At 37.2% G+C, this 17,561-nt stretch overlaps 3 protein-coding genes across 3 annotated transcripts in view; all 3 read left to right on the forward strand.

The window, feature by feature from the left end:
• LOC112039362 (probable methyltransferase PMT2) overlaps positions 1-11,600 on the forward strand; it is an 18,163-nt gene extending 6,563 nt beyond the window's left edge. The window contains exons 3-4 of the mRNA XM_065771443.1: positions 10,540-10,617; positions 10,972-11,600. Coding sequence (XP_065627515.1) covers positions 10,540-10,617; positions 10,972-11,200 — 307 coding nt within the window. The 3' untranslated portion in view covers positions 11,201-11,600. The remainder of the gene's footprint in view (positions 1-10,539; positions 10,618-10,971) is intronic.
• LOC136066715 (uncharacterized) lies at positions 447-3,341 on the forward strand. The gene is made up of 3 exons (XM_065771442.1): positions 447-2,104; positions 2,197-2,295; positions 2,804-3,341. Exons 1-3 carry the CDS (start codon positions 1,418-1,420, stop codon positions 3,161-3,163), a joined length of 1,146 nt encoding a protein of 381 aa, XP_065627514.1. The 5' UTR covers positions 447-1,417; the 3' UTR covers positions 3,164-3,341.
• Positions 11,601-13,564: 1,964 nt separating the features above from the next.
• LOC112039345 (protein PHYTOCHROME KINASE SUBSTRATE 3-like) lies at positions 13,565-15,373 on the forward strand. Its single transcript, XM_024072214.2, has one exon. The coding sequence runs from the start codon at positions 13,628-13,630 to the stop codon at positions 15,011-15,013; it is 1,386 nt and encodes a 461-aa protein (XP_023927982.2). The 5' UTR covers positions 13,565-13,627; the 3' UTR covers positions 15,014-15,373.
• Positions 15,374-17,561: the final 2,188 nt, after the last annotated feature.

A 17,561-nucleotide genomic window follows, 5' to 3' on the forward strand; every position in this document is an offset into this window, starting at 1 on the left:
TTTTTTTTTTTTTTTTATCTGTAATCCTGGACTTCTGAAAATTATTGTGAATAAAGTTTCACTATTTGTGTGTTTTAGTGTAATGACAAACTTTGCTTCTTAAGGTATTGGACAGTGTAAATTTGCCACAATGTTCTGCTAGTGATGACACCACATTCAAGAATGAGATAATGTAACAGACTCTGACTAACTCAGGAGCATCTGTTCCCTCTTAAACTTAGCTTTTACAGGGAAGTCTATGGCTTTACATTAAGTTTGTTCAACATTAATTCTAAACCTTTAAGATTTAGGATGTGTCTCATTTCATATCTTAAGGTTTGTACTTTTTTTCACCTAAGTACTTTGGTTGGTTATGTTATATTCTTTAATCTTTTATAACTTTTTTTCTTGGAAAAATTTGATAAAGTCATGTGTTGGTTTGCATTTTTTTTTTCTTTTCTTTTCTTCCATGTATCAGAAAGTGCATTTGTTAGCTCTTTAGGGGGTTCTGTCAAAGGTTAATTTGGATCCTTCATGCACTCGTTGAACATGTTATAATGCTTTTCATATCTACGGCTTGTTACAGTCTAAAAAAACAAAGATTTGAGGAATATAATGGAAGCTGAGGAACATTAAGATTAGATCATCCAAAGACACTTAAAAAAAAAACAAGGATCATGCAAAGATTGAAAATTTGGATTCAAATCAAACCTTGTTGTCTCAAGGTACAAAATTATTATTGCAAATCCATGGATGTTGATAGGCATGGCATGTGTATTTTTTCTTAACAAAAGAGAACGTGTTTACATACCATGCATATGCCATGGCAAACAAGGGTTTGGAATTAGTTGTTTTAGATTACTTTTATTACAGTTCTGAAAGAAAAATGCAAACTTGTGTTAAATATATAGATATTTAACAGTCAATCTAATTATGTCCGTGTTTGCTGATTGACATTTGTTGGGTCCAGTAATAGATTCACGTGAAACAAAAGGGAAATATCACTTATTATAACTTTCATCAGATGGCTATAATGTATTTTTTTCAGTGGCATATTTGAACAGTATTGTGCATGAATATGGTACCTTTTAACAATTAACATAGAAGAAACCTAAACTGGCTTTGAAATTTGAATTTCATATGGATCACTCAAATGTAATTTGTTGTTCCTGCTCTAAATGTTTACATTTTTATTAAATGTATCACCTGATACTTGTTTGAGATGGCAATTATAGAGACATGGGGGAAATGACTATTTTTTCTGAAGATTAATGCAATAATATTTGAAGAATCAATATTGGCAGAAAAATGTCACTTAATTTCTTGTGACAAAATTCCAGTTCCTGCTATTTATCCTTATTTTACTTTGGATGCTACATTATCAGATTCTTTTGTTGCTGCAGCTGTTGAAATTAAAAATTATGGTTTTCATTTTCCTATGCAGAATATAATTGGCCAGGAAGCGGGCAAAAGTGTTATAGACGAATATTTACAGCAGAGAGGCCACTCAGATGTCGGTAGCAGCACCCCAAATGTCCCAACTTCAAAATTACAAGCCTATGTCAAACCACGCTCTGATGAAGCATCTGTCAGTGGAACCAGGAAACCTAAAGCACCAAAAGTGGCTTCAGTCCCCAGTTCCCAGGCAGAACCAAAAAAACATATGGTGTCTAGTCATCAGGAAAACCAGGTCTCATCAGAGACTAATGAGTCAAGAACCATGCAGAAAGGGAACCAAGTTAGTTCTAAAAAGAAGAAAGCTGGGAAAGTTATTTCACTTGCAGAGGCTGCCAAAGGGTCAATCGTATTCCAGCAGGGGAAACCATGCTCATGCCAAGCTCGTCGCCACAAACTGGTCAGCAATTGTTTATCTTGTGGCAAGATAGTTTGTGAGCAAGAGGGAGAGGGCCCTTGCAGTTTTTGTGGTTCCCTTGTGCTGAAGGAAGGGAGCACATATGCTGGTCTGGATGAAAGTTTGCCTCTTCAATCAGATGCTGAAGCAACTGCTGAAGCTTATGCAAAGAGGCTTGTTGAATATGACCGGAACTCTGCAGCGCGTACAACAGTTATTGATGACCAAAGTGACTACTATGAAATTGAGGGGAACAGTTGGTTGTCAAAGGAGGTAACTAGTTTCTTTCAATCTGTATAGTTGAATCATATAGTAGTACTTTTATGTGTACTTTGAATTCACTTCAAGTAATATTTTTCTTCCAGGAAAAGGAACTTCTAAAGAAGAAGCAAGAAGAGATTGAAGAAGCTGAACGGGCCAAACGAAATAAAGTGGTTGTGACTTTTGACTTGGTTGGCCGCAAGGTATTAAACGCTTTACCAAACAGACCGTCTTATATTTTGTTATCAGTTGGATTTGTTGCTGCATGAATATATATTCAGTCAGTTGGATTTTGCACTAGCAAGACCTTTTCATTATTACTAGTACTGTATTCATTTCAAATATCTATAATCATTTTTTTCCTTCTATTTTTTTGGTGGGTAACAAATCTACCAAGTTATGCTTTCTCACTAGTTCTTTTGCTTTCATATTTTATTATTATACCTAATTATGGAAATCTTGATCACCAGCTTTTGTTTTTCATTGTGCATACAATAGGTAACTCCCAATAGGTTATAACGGCTTTTGTTAATGGGCAGGTCATACACATACTCACACTTGAAATTGTTATTAGGGTCCTTTCTTTTCTTTGCCCGTCTTGTTATAGATGCTTTTAAAACAATTTTCTCCCTTTCTTTCTTTCTTACTCTTTGACTCAGATCTGCTAAATCTCAAGGTGTATTCTTTTTCTAATATAACAATGTTTTGCAGGTTCTTTTGAACGAGGATGATGTTTCAGAATTAGAATCAGAGAATAGAATATTACGGCCACCTGATGAACGAGAAGTGAACCGGATTAAACCAAACCCAACTCTTAGAGTTCAACCAGTCTTTGTGGACCCAGGCCCCAGTAAGAAGCCTGATAAAGGTAGACAACCAAACAAGGGCCTAACCAACGGCATATGCTTGGAGATAACAGGGAGGGTGCAGCATGATAGCAATGAATTGAAACATTTTATGAAGGACAAGCAAGCTGAAACAGCTTCAAGTGGGAAAATTTGGCAAGTGCCATCAGTAAATGGGGGTCTGCTCACGAAAGATGATGGTGAATGTTCTCTAGATTATTATTGAGGTATATATATCCTGATTACTTGAAGTTTTTTGCTTTCTTTCTAACATGTTTCAATACAATGGCAAGAAAATTTTCCTGAAAAGGGTTACTGGGCATGCCAGTTTGATACCATGGTTCAATGTTGTTTTTGTGGAACTGAAAATAGATGAATGAAATACAAAAGTTTTGGAATGCCAATTTGCTTTAGTAATCCACCTTTTCTCTCCATTGCATAAAATCTACCGGTATTTTCCAAACCTACAGCCATAAGTCCCAAGACTCCCAACGTGATAAAAATGACTTTCCCATTTTCCAAATAAGATTTTGTTATAGAATAGGCAGGTTTGGCATTGTATATAACCGGTAGTTGTACTACCATGATACAATCATAAAAGATTGATTTGTTAATACCAATTACCATGAGACAACACTTTTTATGAAGAAGGGCAATATGGTATGGCACTCCAGTTTTCCTCAGAAGAAATGGCCAACTACATTTCCTTAGTTACAGTACAAAGTATCTCCATATAATTTATAACATATGGTTGCATTAACCAATGAAGTATAAACAATGTTATGTGTTTTCAAAAACAATTAAATTCAATCTAGTTATGAGTTTGAAGTAGGGGTGGCAAATTAAGCTCAAACTCATTTGTCTACCCAAACTCATCTACTCTAATTGAACCCAAACCCACCCAATTATTAGTTGGGTTAAATGGACATCAACCCAATTAGACCCAGTAATTATTGGGCTTTAACTAAAAACCCATTGATCCCCATTTAACCCAAAATCAATATACCCAAATTCAACCTAACCCTTCTCATAAAAATAAATAAATAAAAAAACCCAGCCCTTTGACATTTCAATGTTTCGGTTTTCATTTTCAGATTCAAAAGCAAAACTTTTCTTTTCCCAAACAGTTTTCTGGGAAACCAAACACATCTTTACCACAAAGAAAAATCTGGAAAAAAAAATATATAACTGATGACGTACATAGAATCGAGACCCATGGCTTCACGGAAAATTGTTTCTCTCATATCTGAGCATCGAAAAAATAAAAACAGAAATAAAAGTGATGCGCTTGATTCAAAAGTGAAACATTCTTGGAAAATCAAAGACTTTCTATGGAATTATTTTCTGTAGAAACAAACAAATTTTGTGGAGAGAAAGAACTAAAAATTTCCATAAAAACCTTTCCAGCAACCGCTCATGGCTCCGCTGCGAATTTGAACCTTGAAGCTCTCGACGATTTGCCATTGACGGTGAAGCAGAGGAAAATTTGACAAAACCCAGCCGGAACTCCTAATCATCACTGGCCACATCTCAGATTCTCAGTCTCTCTCTCTCTCTAAACCCAGATCATTCTCTCTCTCTCTCTCTCTCTCTCTCTCTCTCTCAACCTAAAATCCCAGATATATCTGATTTTAAGATTTAAAAAATTAATTTAATTAAATTTAAAAAATATATAAATTCAGAATTTTATTTTTAATTTTCTGACATGACTTTTAAAAAAATTAAAATGTAGATGTGTCTGTGGGGCCCGTGGGCCCGATAGCCTCGGCCCATCGGGTATTAAGCCCAAGGTCAACGCCGAGGAGGACTGACCAGCCAAGGCTAAGTTAGACAAAGCCTCTTTTGTGACCCACGCCGAGGACCTGTTCGTCCTCGGCATTCTAAGGATAATCTTTGGGAGGGGACAAGCTCAGAGCAAGCTGTCACATTCGCACTTAATGCATTCACCTAACCCCTCTGGCTGCATTAATGGGGATATAACCCTTAGCAGGGCAACGTTGGTCAGAGTGAACCACTTGAGTACTGATAAGGCCTCTGATGGGACAGACGGCCAGAAGAGAGGCAAATGGATGATCAACAGATGGAATAAGGAGATAGGCAGATGAAAACTATATAAGAAAAGCAAGTAAAGTAAAAAGAGGGGGGGAAAAAAAGAAAGAAAGAACAAAAAGGCCTCCTCGGCCACAGGCCGAGAAGCATTCCCCCATTTGTAAAGAAACTCTTAGTATTTTTTATAAAGAAAGTTCATGCTTGGTGATCGACGGCCAGCGCCTAAACCTTTAAACCACTCTCTAAAAATTTATTGTTTGGGCTTGTTGGGCTGAAAACCCATTCGTACTCAGGGTCAATCCAAATTGAGTCCCTACAATTGGCGCCGTCTGTGGGGAGGGATTAGGGTGCTGGCCGGCGCACCAGGCGAGTGTTCTAAGTATTCGTTTTACGGTAGGTTGAAAAAAAAATATAGAAGATTTGACAGTAAAAAAAAAAAAAAAAGAAAGATCTTGATTTTATTATTTCATGAACAGAAAAAGTACAAGTTACAATCAAAGGCTCAAGCATGTGTGTTTTACATACAAATTTACAAGCTAATACTACTAGCTATTTCTACAATCAGAGGCCCAGGTGGAGCCGCCCTAAGAAAAAACTAGCCGGTGGAAAGTGTCAAGCCGTCCCTTTATTGGTATAAAGAGAATGGGAGAGCTTGAAGGAGGCGGAGAAGGGGAAGGGCAATCATATTTCCAGGCCACCAATAACTCCCTTCTCGGCCAGGCGGAGCTGGAACAAAGAGAGGAGCAGATGCAGGGGCTCCGGGATACCTTCCCCCATGATGTTCCCTCGATTCTCTCCGATCCTTATGAGTGTTGGCCGTTGGAGACGGCAACACTCGAGCACCGCCCATGAGGTGAATTCGCACATCTTCCTCGTCGGGGGTGTGCTCCGAGGAAAGACGTTAGGTTTTCTAACAACACCCCTCTGGGACACCTCGAAGGGCGCCATCGGGGTTACGCCTAGACTCTGCCGCACCGAAAGCCCAGTGGGGGCTGCGGCCATACCGGTTTTCGTCAATCCCGGTAACAATTCCGGCGGGGTTGTTAAAAGGGCTTGGGAAGTTGGAAGAAGGTGTTTTGTTTTGTTCGTGTTGAGAGGTCCATGGGTTGTGGAGAAACCATCTCCCAACTTTATATAGGGGTTGGGGGTTGGTAAGAATTAATTCATGCAGAGTTCGAAAAGAGAATTATCAGTTGGGATAATAATGAAGCCATCAATTTCCAAGGAGGCCGTAGACCGTTGGACTCGTGTTAATTCACGAGGACATTAATGAAGGCGCGTTTCGCGCACCGAGGCGTCCAGCGCGGAACACGAACGGACAAAGGGCGCTTCATAAATGAAAAAGATGGGGCCTTGAGCTAGAGGCGAGATCAACGCCACGTGTAAGGATCATAATCTGACCCAAGAAGGAATTATCTCCAATAAAGTGGTCCGAGGACAAACCTCTACTTACAGAAAAATAGAAGTGGTAGACAGAGCCAAGGTGTTGCATGGTCCTCGGACCCAAACCTATGGTAAAACTACATACACCATTATATCTGAGTACTAGACAGAACCAAGGTCTTGCATGGTCCTCGGACCCAAACCTATGGGAAACTAGATACTTACAGAAAAATAGAAGTGGTAGACAGAACCAAGGTATTGCATGGTCCTCAGACCAAACCTATGGTAAAACTACACACACCATTATATCTGGATACTAGACAGAACCAAGGTATTGCATGGTCCTCGGACCCAAACCTATGGGGAAACTAGATACTTACAGAAAAATAGAAGTGGTAGACAGAACCAAGGTATTGCATGGTCCTCGGACCCAAACCTATGGTAAAATACACACACCATTATATCTGGATACTAGACAGAACCAAGGTATTGCATGGTCCTCGGACCCAAACCTATGGGGAAACTAGATACTTACAGAAAAATAGAAGTGGTAGACAGAGCCAAGGTATTGCATGGTCCTCGGACCCAAACCTATGGTAAAACTACACACACCATTATATCTGGATACTAGACAGAACCAAGGTATTGCATGGTCCTCGGACCCAAACCTATGGGGAAACTAGATACTTACAGAAAAATAGAAGTGGTAGACAGAGCCAAGGTATTGCATGGTCCTCGGACCCAAACCTATGGTAAAACTACACACACCATTATATCTGGATACTAGACAGAACCAAGGTATTGCATGGTCCTCGGACCCAAACCTATGGGAAAACTAGATACTTACAGAAAAATAGAAGTGGTAGACAGAGCCAAGGTATTGCATGGTCCTCGGACCCAAACCTATGGTAAAACTACACACACCATTATATCTGGATACTAGACAGAACCAAGGTATTGCATGGTCCTCGGACCCAAACCTATAGGAAAACTAGATACTTACAGAAAAATAGAAGTGGTAGACAGAGCCAAGGTATTGCATGGTCCTCGGACCCAAACCTATGGTAAAACTACACACACCATTATATCTGGATACTAGACAGAAACAAGGTATTGCATGGTCCTCGGACCCAAGCCTATGGAAAACTAGATTCTTATAGAAAAATGGAAGTACTAGACATAACCAAGGTATCGCATGGTCCTCGGACCCAAGCCTATGGAAAACTAGATTCTTATAGAAAATGGAAGTACTAGACATAACTAAGGTATTGCATGGTCCTCGGCACCAAGCCTATGAAAAACTAGATACTTATAGAAAATAGAAGTACTGGGCATAACCAGGGTATCGCATGGTCCTCGGACTCGAACCCATGGAGAAAATAACTATCTGGAGAAAAACCAAAGCGCTACTTAGAGTCAAGCTATAATACGATCTTTAGATTTATATTTGAAGGATAACAGATGTTTTCATGAGGCTAACTCCAGAATAGAATACGAATATTGAGCAGAGTACAATAGTAAAGCAAATAAAAGAAAACCTCATTAGTTAGAAGCAAAGTATTAAGTATTCAGTTCAAACGGAAAGTATACAACTCCCTTATAATTTATATTGAAGGATAACAGATGTTCTACAAATGAAGGCTAACTCCAAATAGAAGTAGCAAATAGTTGAGTAAGGCAGAGTTGTACAATAGTAAACAAGAGTAAAAAAGAACCTCATTAAGTTTTCGAGCAACATTAGCTTAGATTTTATATCAGTTCCAAAAACATTAGGAAACTCGTAACCACACCTAACCGCCTTCACAACTGCGCAACTGAGCGGAAGAAACAATGTTGACGATAATGAAAAAAGACATAACACAAATTTACACAGCATATGGTAATGTCGGATCATCCCTCTACAAGTCCCGTTCAACTGCATGCGTGGTCATACTTAGGTCAATAAGTAGATCAAAAAGGCTTTTGGGGCCAATGGGCCCTAAGGGCTTAGTTTCGACAAGGTTTCGTCTGCGAGGACTTCTCAAAGCTCTTAATCTTATATTCCCTGACACTCTCGGTTACAACTTTCCCTACTATTTGGCCAGTCACAACAACCTTTTTTTTTTTTTTTTTTTTTTTTTTTTTTTTCAGTTTTCTCTATCCAGGGACCATACTTTTATACTAAATCATAAGCAAACATGTTCTTCCTTACTACCTTTAACCTAGCCTGATCTGGTTTTTATCCTTGAAGCACCTTGACCCTGAATCATAACACTCCTCTCCATGCTACTGTTGTAGCAGCTGTTATTAGTTGGACAAATGGCTCTCATTGTTTTCCTGAATGGTGCTGACTCCACTTTTCAATCTTCCTTGTTAATTCTATCCCTTTTCTTGCGAGTTTATCCTTCATATCATCTTCATGTCAGCCACACATTCTATGAACAGTATGATTTTAACTCTTCACCACTATCACACCTTCAGTTTGACAGCCTTCTTAAGATAATATATATCACAAATTTTATCATCTTCATGTCAGCCACACATTTTATGAACAGTTTATTTTTAACTGTACAGTGTACACCACTACCACATAAAAGCTTTCCTGGTCAATTAGCTGCATTTGATTTTTCCTGTTCAGTTTGACAGCCTTTTTAATGCTATATATATCACTTTTTTCTCCTGTTTCTGAATGATTGAACCCATGTAATGAATTAGGAATTACGCTTCCTTTAGTGTCTTATAGTCTCAATCATTTTTTCTTACTTCAACAACTTCTAACAAATTAAATCACATTTCATATATTTATTGTAAGTCATACTTCTTTTACATTACTACACGATTTCTTTTACGCAAGCTGAGTTTCAACCTCACATTGGTTTTATTAATTATGCTTTTCATCATTTTTTTGGGATTTAGTGAGTGATTGACCTGACATAGTCATCAATTGTAGATTTTGACTGAATTCTGGACAGTAGATGTGTATTTATATTTTAGGATAAATTGATGTGCATTTCTTGAGCTCAATGTATTTGTTTATTGGTTGTTGTTACAATATTAAATGTTCTCCTCTGTATTTGGTGAAAAGAAAAAATATAGACAATACAGAGTTTGGTTTAGGTGTGTCATTGAGCTCAATATATTCATAAACAGGATTCTTTCTGATTATATAGGAAGATCCATGACAGTTATCATTGCCATTCCATTTATTAAGGGAGAAATTTTGCATTGGTTTAAGTACTGATTGATTGCTATACCATCTTTTGTACAAGGTACATTGTAAATGTCTATGCTGTAGTGGATTAGATAATTTTTTCTCTGATTTTAGTAAGGTGGACAAGAAGATACCTATGAAGTATTAAAAGGAATAGGGTAGATGGTTTTGGAAATAAAATTAATCTCTATTTCCATATACAAAAATTTTGAATTTTTTCTGTTCTTTGACAATCCTCCAACCTCCCAAGTTCCAAGATATTAAATTCCCTAGGTTGCTAAAGAAAGTCAAATAACCTTTGGTTGAAGTCCACAGTCCTGGTTCAGGGAGGAGAAACAAGACCAGGGGAGAGCATCTATGTGCTGGAGAACTAGTTTCTATAATTGAAACTGAGAAAGAGGTTTTGGCATGGTTAGGGAATAAAGCAAATTAAGGAAAAAAGTGCTGTGAAAAGTTAACACACTGCAGAACTTGGATTAACTCTAGAATAAAGTATCGTCTCAATTTATTTATTTATTTCTGGGGTTTAAACATTACTATCTGGGGTTTTGCCAGCCCAAAGTTTCAACCAATTTATTTTTTTAGTTGAGTAAAGGATGTCAGGATCTAGGAAGTAGCGTTTTCAAGAAATCTCATCGTGCCCACATTCAATTCAGTGTTTTTGATAATCTATGGCACTTATCTAAGTTTATCTCTTATTATTAAGTTGCCATTATTTCCTTTCTACTTGCTGCAAGATCACATTGATAGGGCTTTCTGTCTGCTTAGAGTTGAGATGGTTGAATGTATTTTATGGAAAATCATTTATTTTGTTTGACTGGGAATTGTTTTTATCCATTGAAAGATTGATAAAAAATGTAGAGTGATTTGTTGTTTTTGGGCAATCAAAGCTGAAATTGAAGCTTACTTGCTTCCATATTTTCCCATGTTACTTCTCAGACACCTTTCTATGTTCATAATCTCTCTCTATTTTCAACCAGGTGCGAAGCCTTCTCCACGTATCCTAGGACGTATGACCTTATTCATGCAAATGGTGTTTTCAGCTTGTACGAGGATAGGTGAGACTTTTTTGACTCTAATTACTTTATTCTGATGGAATGAATGCCTTCATTATTTGCAATATTGATATAAATCATACTACCAGTAGGGACCATGTGTTTAGTGAAATTTAAACTTTGTTTTATAGGAACTAAAAAAGAAGATGAATGGTTTACCCATGGATACTAAATTAAAGTTCAATCACATTACTATTAGTACAACTGTAAAAATTGGCATAGGCATGTAGAGTCAGCCTTGTAGAAAGAATCACTTTAGGGATGACAATGGCCTTGCCATCAGTTCATGTTGATCTTCCTAGATGTGGGATTCACTTTCCTGTATATGGGCTGCATTTCAAATCCAAACTGATGCAGGTGTGATGCGGAAGATATTCTTCTAGAGATGGATCGTATTCTACGGCCTGAAGGAGCTGTTATATTCCGTGACAAAGCTGATGTTCTAATCAAGGTGAAACGAATTGTGCAAGGAATGAGGTGGAATACAAAAATGGTGGATCATGAGGATGGTCCTCTTGTTCCAGAGAAGATATTGTTTGCTGTCAAACAATATTGGGTTGCTGGTCAAAACGTATCTTCACACTGAAAGAAAAGATTTAGAGGGAAGTTTCAATGCGATTATAGAAGGAAATGCCACTATTTCTGATAAAAATTCAAGGAATTTATTCATACCAACCCACGGGCTTTCATGTAAGTAGCAAAGCTGAGGAGTGAGACTATTGTGGGAGCTATTGCTGGTTCTATTGAGTTTTTCTGTGATAGATATAGGATATTGATAGGAGTCATTAATTTTTTAATGTCCATGTTAATTTTCCCTTTTAGATTTTAGTTATTGAATTACTGTCATCTTCCTTTGAAAATCTCACAGCTGATATTAAGCTTCAGGCTCAGACACTAGAGTGGAGCCTAATTTTGGCTTTAGCACGTCCTGCCAGTCTATAAACAGATTTTGAGGTTTTACCTAATGTATTATTGTGTTTAATTTATTCATTCAGTTTAAATATTTATTGAATTGATCAATTCGGCATATATGCACCAGTGCAAAGAGATAGTTGATTTAAGTGACTTTGGATAGAATAGAATGGCAAAAAAATTACATGTGACCAACCATGATTAATCTTTTAAGAATCTGTAGTTGTCCAAAAAGCTTTTGAACTGAGGCTTGGTTGTTGTACTAATTCAGTTTAGATATATGATCCTTGAATTAATTTTCCATTTTATATCATCCTTGAATTTGTTGTCATAAAGATGGAGCCAAAGTAACTACAAGAACCCCCCCAGTAAAGACTAAAGAGTATGGGGACCTGACCCTGGATTTAAATCCAACAAAGGGGAGCAGATATCTGTAAGGCCATATGTGGACCACGTTCTTAGCAATTTGTTTAATGGAAATTTAATCGGATTTGAGGTGACTAGTAGCTTCCTGAATATGTGAGAAAGAGAGAGAAATTGGGTTATAATCTGCTTTCTTAATTATCCATTCCTCAATGTTTAAATGCAGTGCTCACCAACTGAATGACAAGGAAACTGATAATGACAAATAATCTGAAGGATAATAATGAAAAAAATCATCTGAAATGATCGAGCTAACTCTACCTAAAGGCTAGGAAGTATTTATTTGATAAACTCTATCGCGAATTAAGGAATTCAACCTAATCTCCATCACTTAACCATCTTATCCAACCCAGTTTCCCCCAATCTGAGAAGACTCACGCTCTCCAACTGCAGACCAAGACTCCTTGTTTCAAGCAATCATCCAAACTCGTCTGAATCAAAACATAGAACATCAATCTCAAAAATTATATGCTTCTGACCTTTAGATTTGGCAAAACTACTACAATTTAGTCTAGTATGCTAGACTTGAAGTTTCTTCCTTGATGGCTCTAAGAAGTAACAACAGTGAGCACAATCAACAGTAACATCAATTTGCCAAGCGTGGATGAAAGATGCTACAATGTGAATATGAAGAGGTAATAATAGTTATGAAACTGAATCCAGATGTGTATTCTTAGAAGTTATGTTAATAGGAAAAGTTGTCAAGGGGCTTTCCAAGGAAGGAAAATAACAAAATGATGAAGGTTTGGATTAATGTATTAACTACATGTGGTATTTTTCAAGTATCATGCTATGCTCATGGATGAATAGGAGAGTTTCCAACATATGCCCATAACTTTAACTGATCATCAATGTGCATCTGTCTATAATTGGGGTTTGTAATTATGAACGTTCATACAACAATCAAGTCTTGGTTCAAAAATTTTGAGGTTGGCTATAGAATCTTAATAGACTAATTAGAGTTGGCCACATGTATTCTATTCTCTATTCATAATAGACCGACTAAATTAGGATTAAGATTAATGATACAATTTAGCTCCCAGGTCAATAATCAAGTTCAATGAAATGATCAACAACCAATCAAATCAAGGACTTTTAACATTGTTCATTTGCTAATGATGTGGCACGTGAAAAGCAAATTAGACACTCTTTTTATACTCATTTAGACCCTTGCCATCCCATAGGCAAAGCCTCTTGAACAAATGGTCAACCTGCAAACCACCTCTATGGATGATGTCTATAGATCATGATTCGAAGAGTACATAATCAAATCTACTTGAACAGTAGCGATCATTTCCAAAGTGTTGGAATCAAGTTAATACCACTATTAAGATATTAGTGGATTAATGAAAATATTAAGGCATTATTTTCATCTAGTGAAAGAAATAGGCAATATATTTCCAGTCAAGCTCCAAGCAAGTAGGACCCAAATCCTTCCTTATTGTGCCCTCCAAAAGCCTACATATAGAAATTTGTTTCCAAGAAAGCAAGTGATCTCCAAGCCTTCCTCAAATAAAAAACATCTGTTATACCACAAACACCATATCATAAGTTTGTCTCAGCTTTAAAATACTATAAAGCTCCTTGTTATTGAAAAGTCTCTTTATCCATTTTGTGCTGTCATCCCCACAAGCTTCTTAGGCAAATTTCAAGCTCCTCAATCAACCTCTCCACTACCATGGACACTGATAACAACAGCAAGAGTCTTTGCAGTACTGCTGCCTTTTCTTCTAAACACAGCACAGATGGAGATAGCTGTGTACTTAAGCTTGCCAAGTTAGTTCAGCACCCTCCTCCTGCCATTACTTCAAGCCAAACTACTCACTTTCCGGTATGCTTAGGGAGAAACAAGGCGGAAGACGGTGAAATCAGTGTCTTTGGCGCTGAAAGATACTTCAACATGAAACTGGAGAATGACAGTCTAAGAACTATTATAGACAGTCAAGCAAATAAGCATGGGCTTAAGAAATATAACCGCAATGATCTTCACTACAGGAGGCCTAAGCCTAAGAGCAGGCCAGGAACTCCAAGCATAAGTTCTGATGCAAGTTGGAATAGCCAAACCACTTTATTGCAAAGTGCCCTCAGGAAACCATCCCAATATATGGACAAGAAGGTAAATGAAAAGATGCATTTTTCTGGTTTTATCTGCAGTTGGCCTTGTTCAGATAAGAAGTCAATTGATATTCACAAGAATAATATTGAGCATGAAGTGAAGCAGGGAAAAGAATTCAGGAAAAAAGCAATTCAGTTTGATCTCAATCCTGTCATTTTGGACAGAAGATCAAACCGGTTCCAACCACGATTTCAGGCGAAAGATGAGCTTCATTGCACAAGTTTTGAAAGGTCAGAGAGAGAAAATAACGTTTCACTCCCTATTTCAAGTTGTAGGGTGCAAAATTTGAGAGCTAAATCACAGTTGGAAGTGGAGAAGATCATAAGAGAAGAACCACGAATGTCGCTTGAGGTGTTTGGCTCCCATATGATACAGAAGGATGACATTGCAATGAACTTAGAGAGGAAACTCTCCATGCTAACTTGGGATGCTATTCCAAAAGTCCAAGACTTTACCACTAGTTCTGTCACTGGAGGAGTGCATGAAGATTTGGGGAGTGATTCTAGTTCAGATCTCTTTGAGATAGAGAACCTATCCAGCACTGAAAAGCCTTTGTTCACAAGGCAAGCATCTGATGGCATGTCTAGCTGTATGACCTCCACCACCAAGTATGAACCAAGTGAGGCCAGCATTGAGTGGAGTGTGGTCACAGCCAGTGCTGCTGATTTCCCAGTTGTCAATACAGGCTATGATGAAAAGAAACTGGAAGTAAATACTAAGCTTTCTGGTGTAGCCAAAACCAAATCCATAGTGGACAAGGATGTGCAAACAAGTCGTCCTAGTGGACTACTGAGTTGTAAGAGTCACAAAGCACTCAATGTGGTTGAAACTGCATATAGGACTAATGAGAAGGCAAAATCTGAGTCAATACAGCATCAAAGGTTGGATTCCTCTGTGTCAGTTGGGAAGCTACAGCATGAGACTAAGGTGATTTTTGAGTTCTCATGAGTGCAACAGTACTATTGTCTCAAGAAATATCTCCCCTTTTGCCATTTGCATGTGTATCACTGTTTCATGCTGTAGCGAGTAAGAAAACGAAAGGTGTTTTTTTAGAGGAATACTGTTGAAACTTTTCTTGTATATTATGATTATATAGAAATCATGCAATTATGTTAGATCTGAGATATACTCTTTATGTACTAATGTATCCATTTCATATGTACTCCACTCCACATATGAACCAAATTTCTCTCTAGTGATGAAACAAAGCACCTTGTCCATAGCTTTTGTGTCTTTTAAAGTCACAACATCCTGAAGGGATAAAAAGAGAGATGGATTTGTCAAGGAATTGGACTGAAAAGATTAGTAGACCACAAATATTTTTTACCATATATCCTTGTCCAACCCCTTTCCTTCCTTCAAATGTTCAACTTTTGTATTTGTATGTTCTCTTGATTTACAACCTAGGGGGTTCATTTCTGTTTTGGAGCTTCTCTTTTTTAATTGTCAAACAAATCTGCCTTTGGCCAAGCACATTTGGTCATTTATGAGCCTACAATTCTAGAGCTTTGGGTTTGTTTGTATCTATCTTGACTAAGACTTCACAAGGCCCTAACAATGGAAAACCACATTTTCCTTTCCTTTGCTTTGGGTCTCATCCATTCTTAATTCTTTATAGCAAACTGACCGGTGCATATTAAAGAAAAACCCCCCTTGGTTTTTCAAGCAATAATGGTTCAATAGCCATGAGTAAAGAAGGTAGCAATTTATGTGGTATCTAAGGAATTTAAAATACCTAGACCTGTCCAGGAGTTTTCTTCGTTTGAAATGTAGATATCTTTGCATACAACAAAGCACCAATTTGTGAACATCAGGTATCATATGAGAAGGTATCATATTTTTAACAATTGAATGAAGGATTGGAACACTCAATAAACATAGCATGCATTCAGATGATAGGACCTGTTAAGGAATGTTGCCCGGTAATACGTTCAAATCATGACTGTCAAGTAGTTATTTATGCATGCCCAAGTTGGTTCGCTACATTCAATTCTGTAACTATCTTACAACCACAGTGGATCCCATGGCCTCTTCTCTCCCTTTCATCGCACAGAAACTAGGTTGGGAATCAAGTAAACATTTCTGTAACAAAGTTTGGACTAATCTTATCAACCACTAATGGAATTATTGGATGATTACAGTGAAGTCTCTGTACAACTAGAAGTTGACTTAACAAGCAACATAGTCAAGCTTTGGATTGAAGGGATATATGATAAAATGAACATCCAAAGCGGAGATTGTCTACATGACTGGTTTGATCCTTTGCTGGCATGACTAGACCTGAGAGGCAATAGTGCCAAACTGCATTAGATTAGATTCATTTGAAAAAAAGCTATACAGTCTAAGGATTGGATTAAACTATCACAAATAGATAACTTCAAAGTAGCAAAAACAAAGTTGTGATGCAATGCCATGTTGATTATTTTGTTATGTGGCTTATATATTAAACACTATAGAACATCTCACATATTGTAGTGTGGATATGCTAAGATTTTGCATTTATTAGCTATTAATTCTTGCTTAACAAATTGTATACTAACCAGTAACCAATTCATGTTGACAAGAGCCCCTAGATATTAGAGAGTAAGGTGACCATGTGCATGATGTGACAAAGAGCTAAAAAGTGAAGGCAAATAAGCCCCATAAATGCACATTGAGGGGCAAGAATTTTCCCATCACTCCCAATCTTAAAAGATGGACACTGAAAATTGATGTGAGAGAGAAATTATTTGTGTCATGAAACAAGATAAAAACACAGGTACCCCTTATGGATTAGGAATGTTGTGAAGGGACCAATTGGGTTTGGTTCATATTAAAGCAAAACTGTGGAGGATCATACTAATAGTGTTGCTATGGACCACCAAGAAGGAATAAGGATAGCCATCCATTGGAGGAACATATTTCATTATTAAAATGTGCATTTGTAAAATTAAGATGGAATTTTCTAGGATCCCACCAATCTTCTTGGTCGAACGTGCACTATAGCTTGAAACACTTTTTAAAAAGTATTGTCTGTCTGTGATTGGAAACAACATAGATCCAATGCAATTATACTTGAGGAATGTTTTTAGGAAATATATCTTAGACATGGAGCTTATGTGAACCATAAAGAATGACCCACCAATGAACCTAAAAGGAAGCATACCCAAGACATTAGTGGAACTATGAGGGGATTAATAAAATTAAAGACCATGTAATTTTTATATATATTTTTAATCCAACCAAGCCATGCATATAAAATTTTGAGGCACAAAATAATCAAATTATTGTAAATTAACTGACAAAAAAAAAAAAAATCTTAATTAGCCGTTGCACAGAAATCTCATTCCCTCTCTCTGTTTTTTATTTATTTTTTATTTATTTTTTTAAATAGAGGTTGCACTATTGTACTTTTTTGTTTTTTGTTGAAGTGACATCCATGTTTGTCACCATATGCAAACCAAAGTAGGAGTAGTATTTGACACAAAAACAGACAACATAAAAAATGAAGAGGTCG

This window comes from Quercus suber, unplaced genomic scaffold (assembly GCF_002906115.3).
Source record: "Quercus suber isolate HL8 unplaced genomic scaffold, Cork oak 2.0 scaffold_44, whole genome shotgun sequence".
Taxonomy (NCBI): domain Eukaryota; kingdom Viridiplantae; phylum Streptophyta; class Magnoliopsida; order Fagales; family Fagaceae; genus Quercus; species Quercus suber.

Bases quoted from the DNA above. Each gene is read 5' to 3' on its own strand.
- LOC136066715 (XM_065771442.1), top strand. From the start codon at position 1,418: ATGCAGAATATAATTGGCCAGGAAGCGGGCAAAAGTGTTATAGACGAA. The intron at 2,105-2,196 runs GTAACTAGTTTC...TTTTTCTTCCAG, and splicing joins ACAGTTGGTTGTCAAAGGAG to GAAAAGGAACTTCTAAAGAA. The intron at 2,296-2,803 runs GTATTAAACGCT...AATGTTTTGCAG, and splicing joins TTGACTTGGTTGGCCGCAAG to GTTCTTTTGAACGAGGATGA.
- LOC112039345 (XM_024072214.2), top strand. From the start codon at position 13,628: ATGGACACTGATAACAACAGCAAGAGTCTTTGCAGTACTGCTGCCTTT.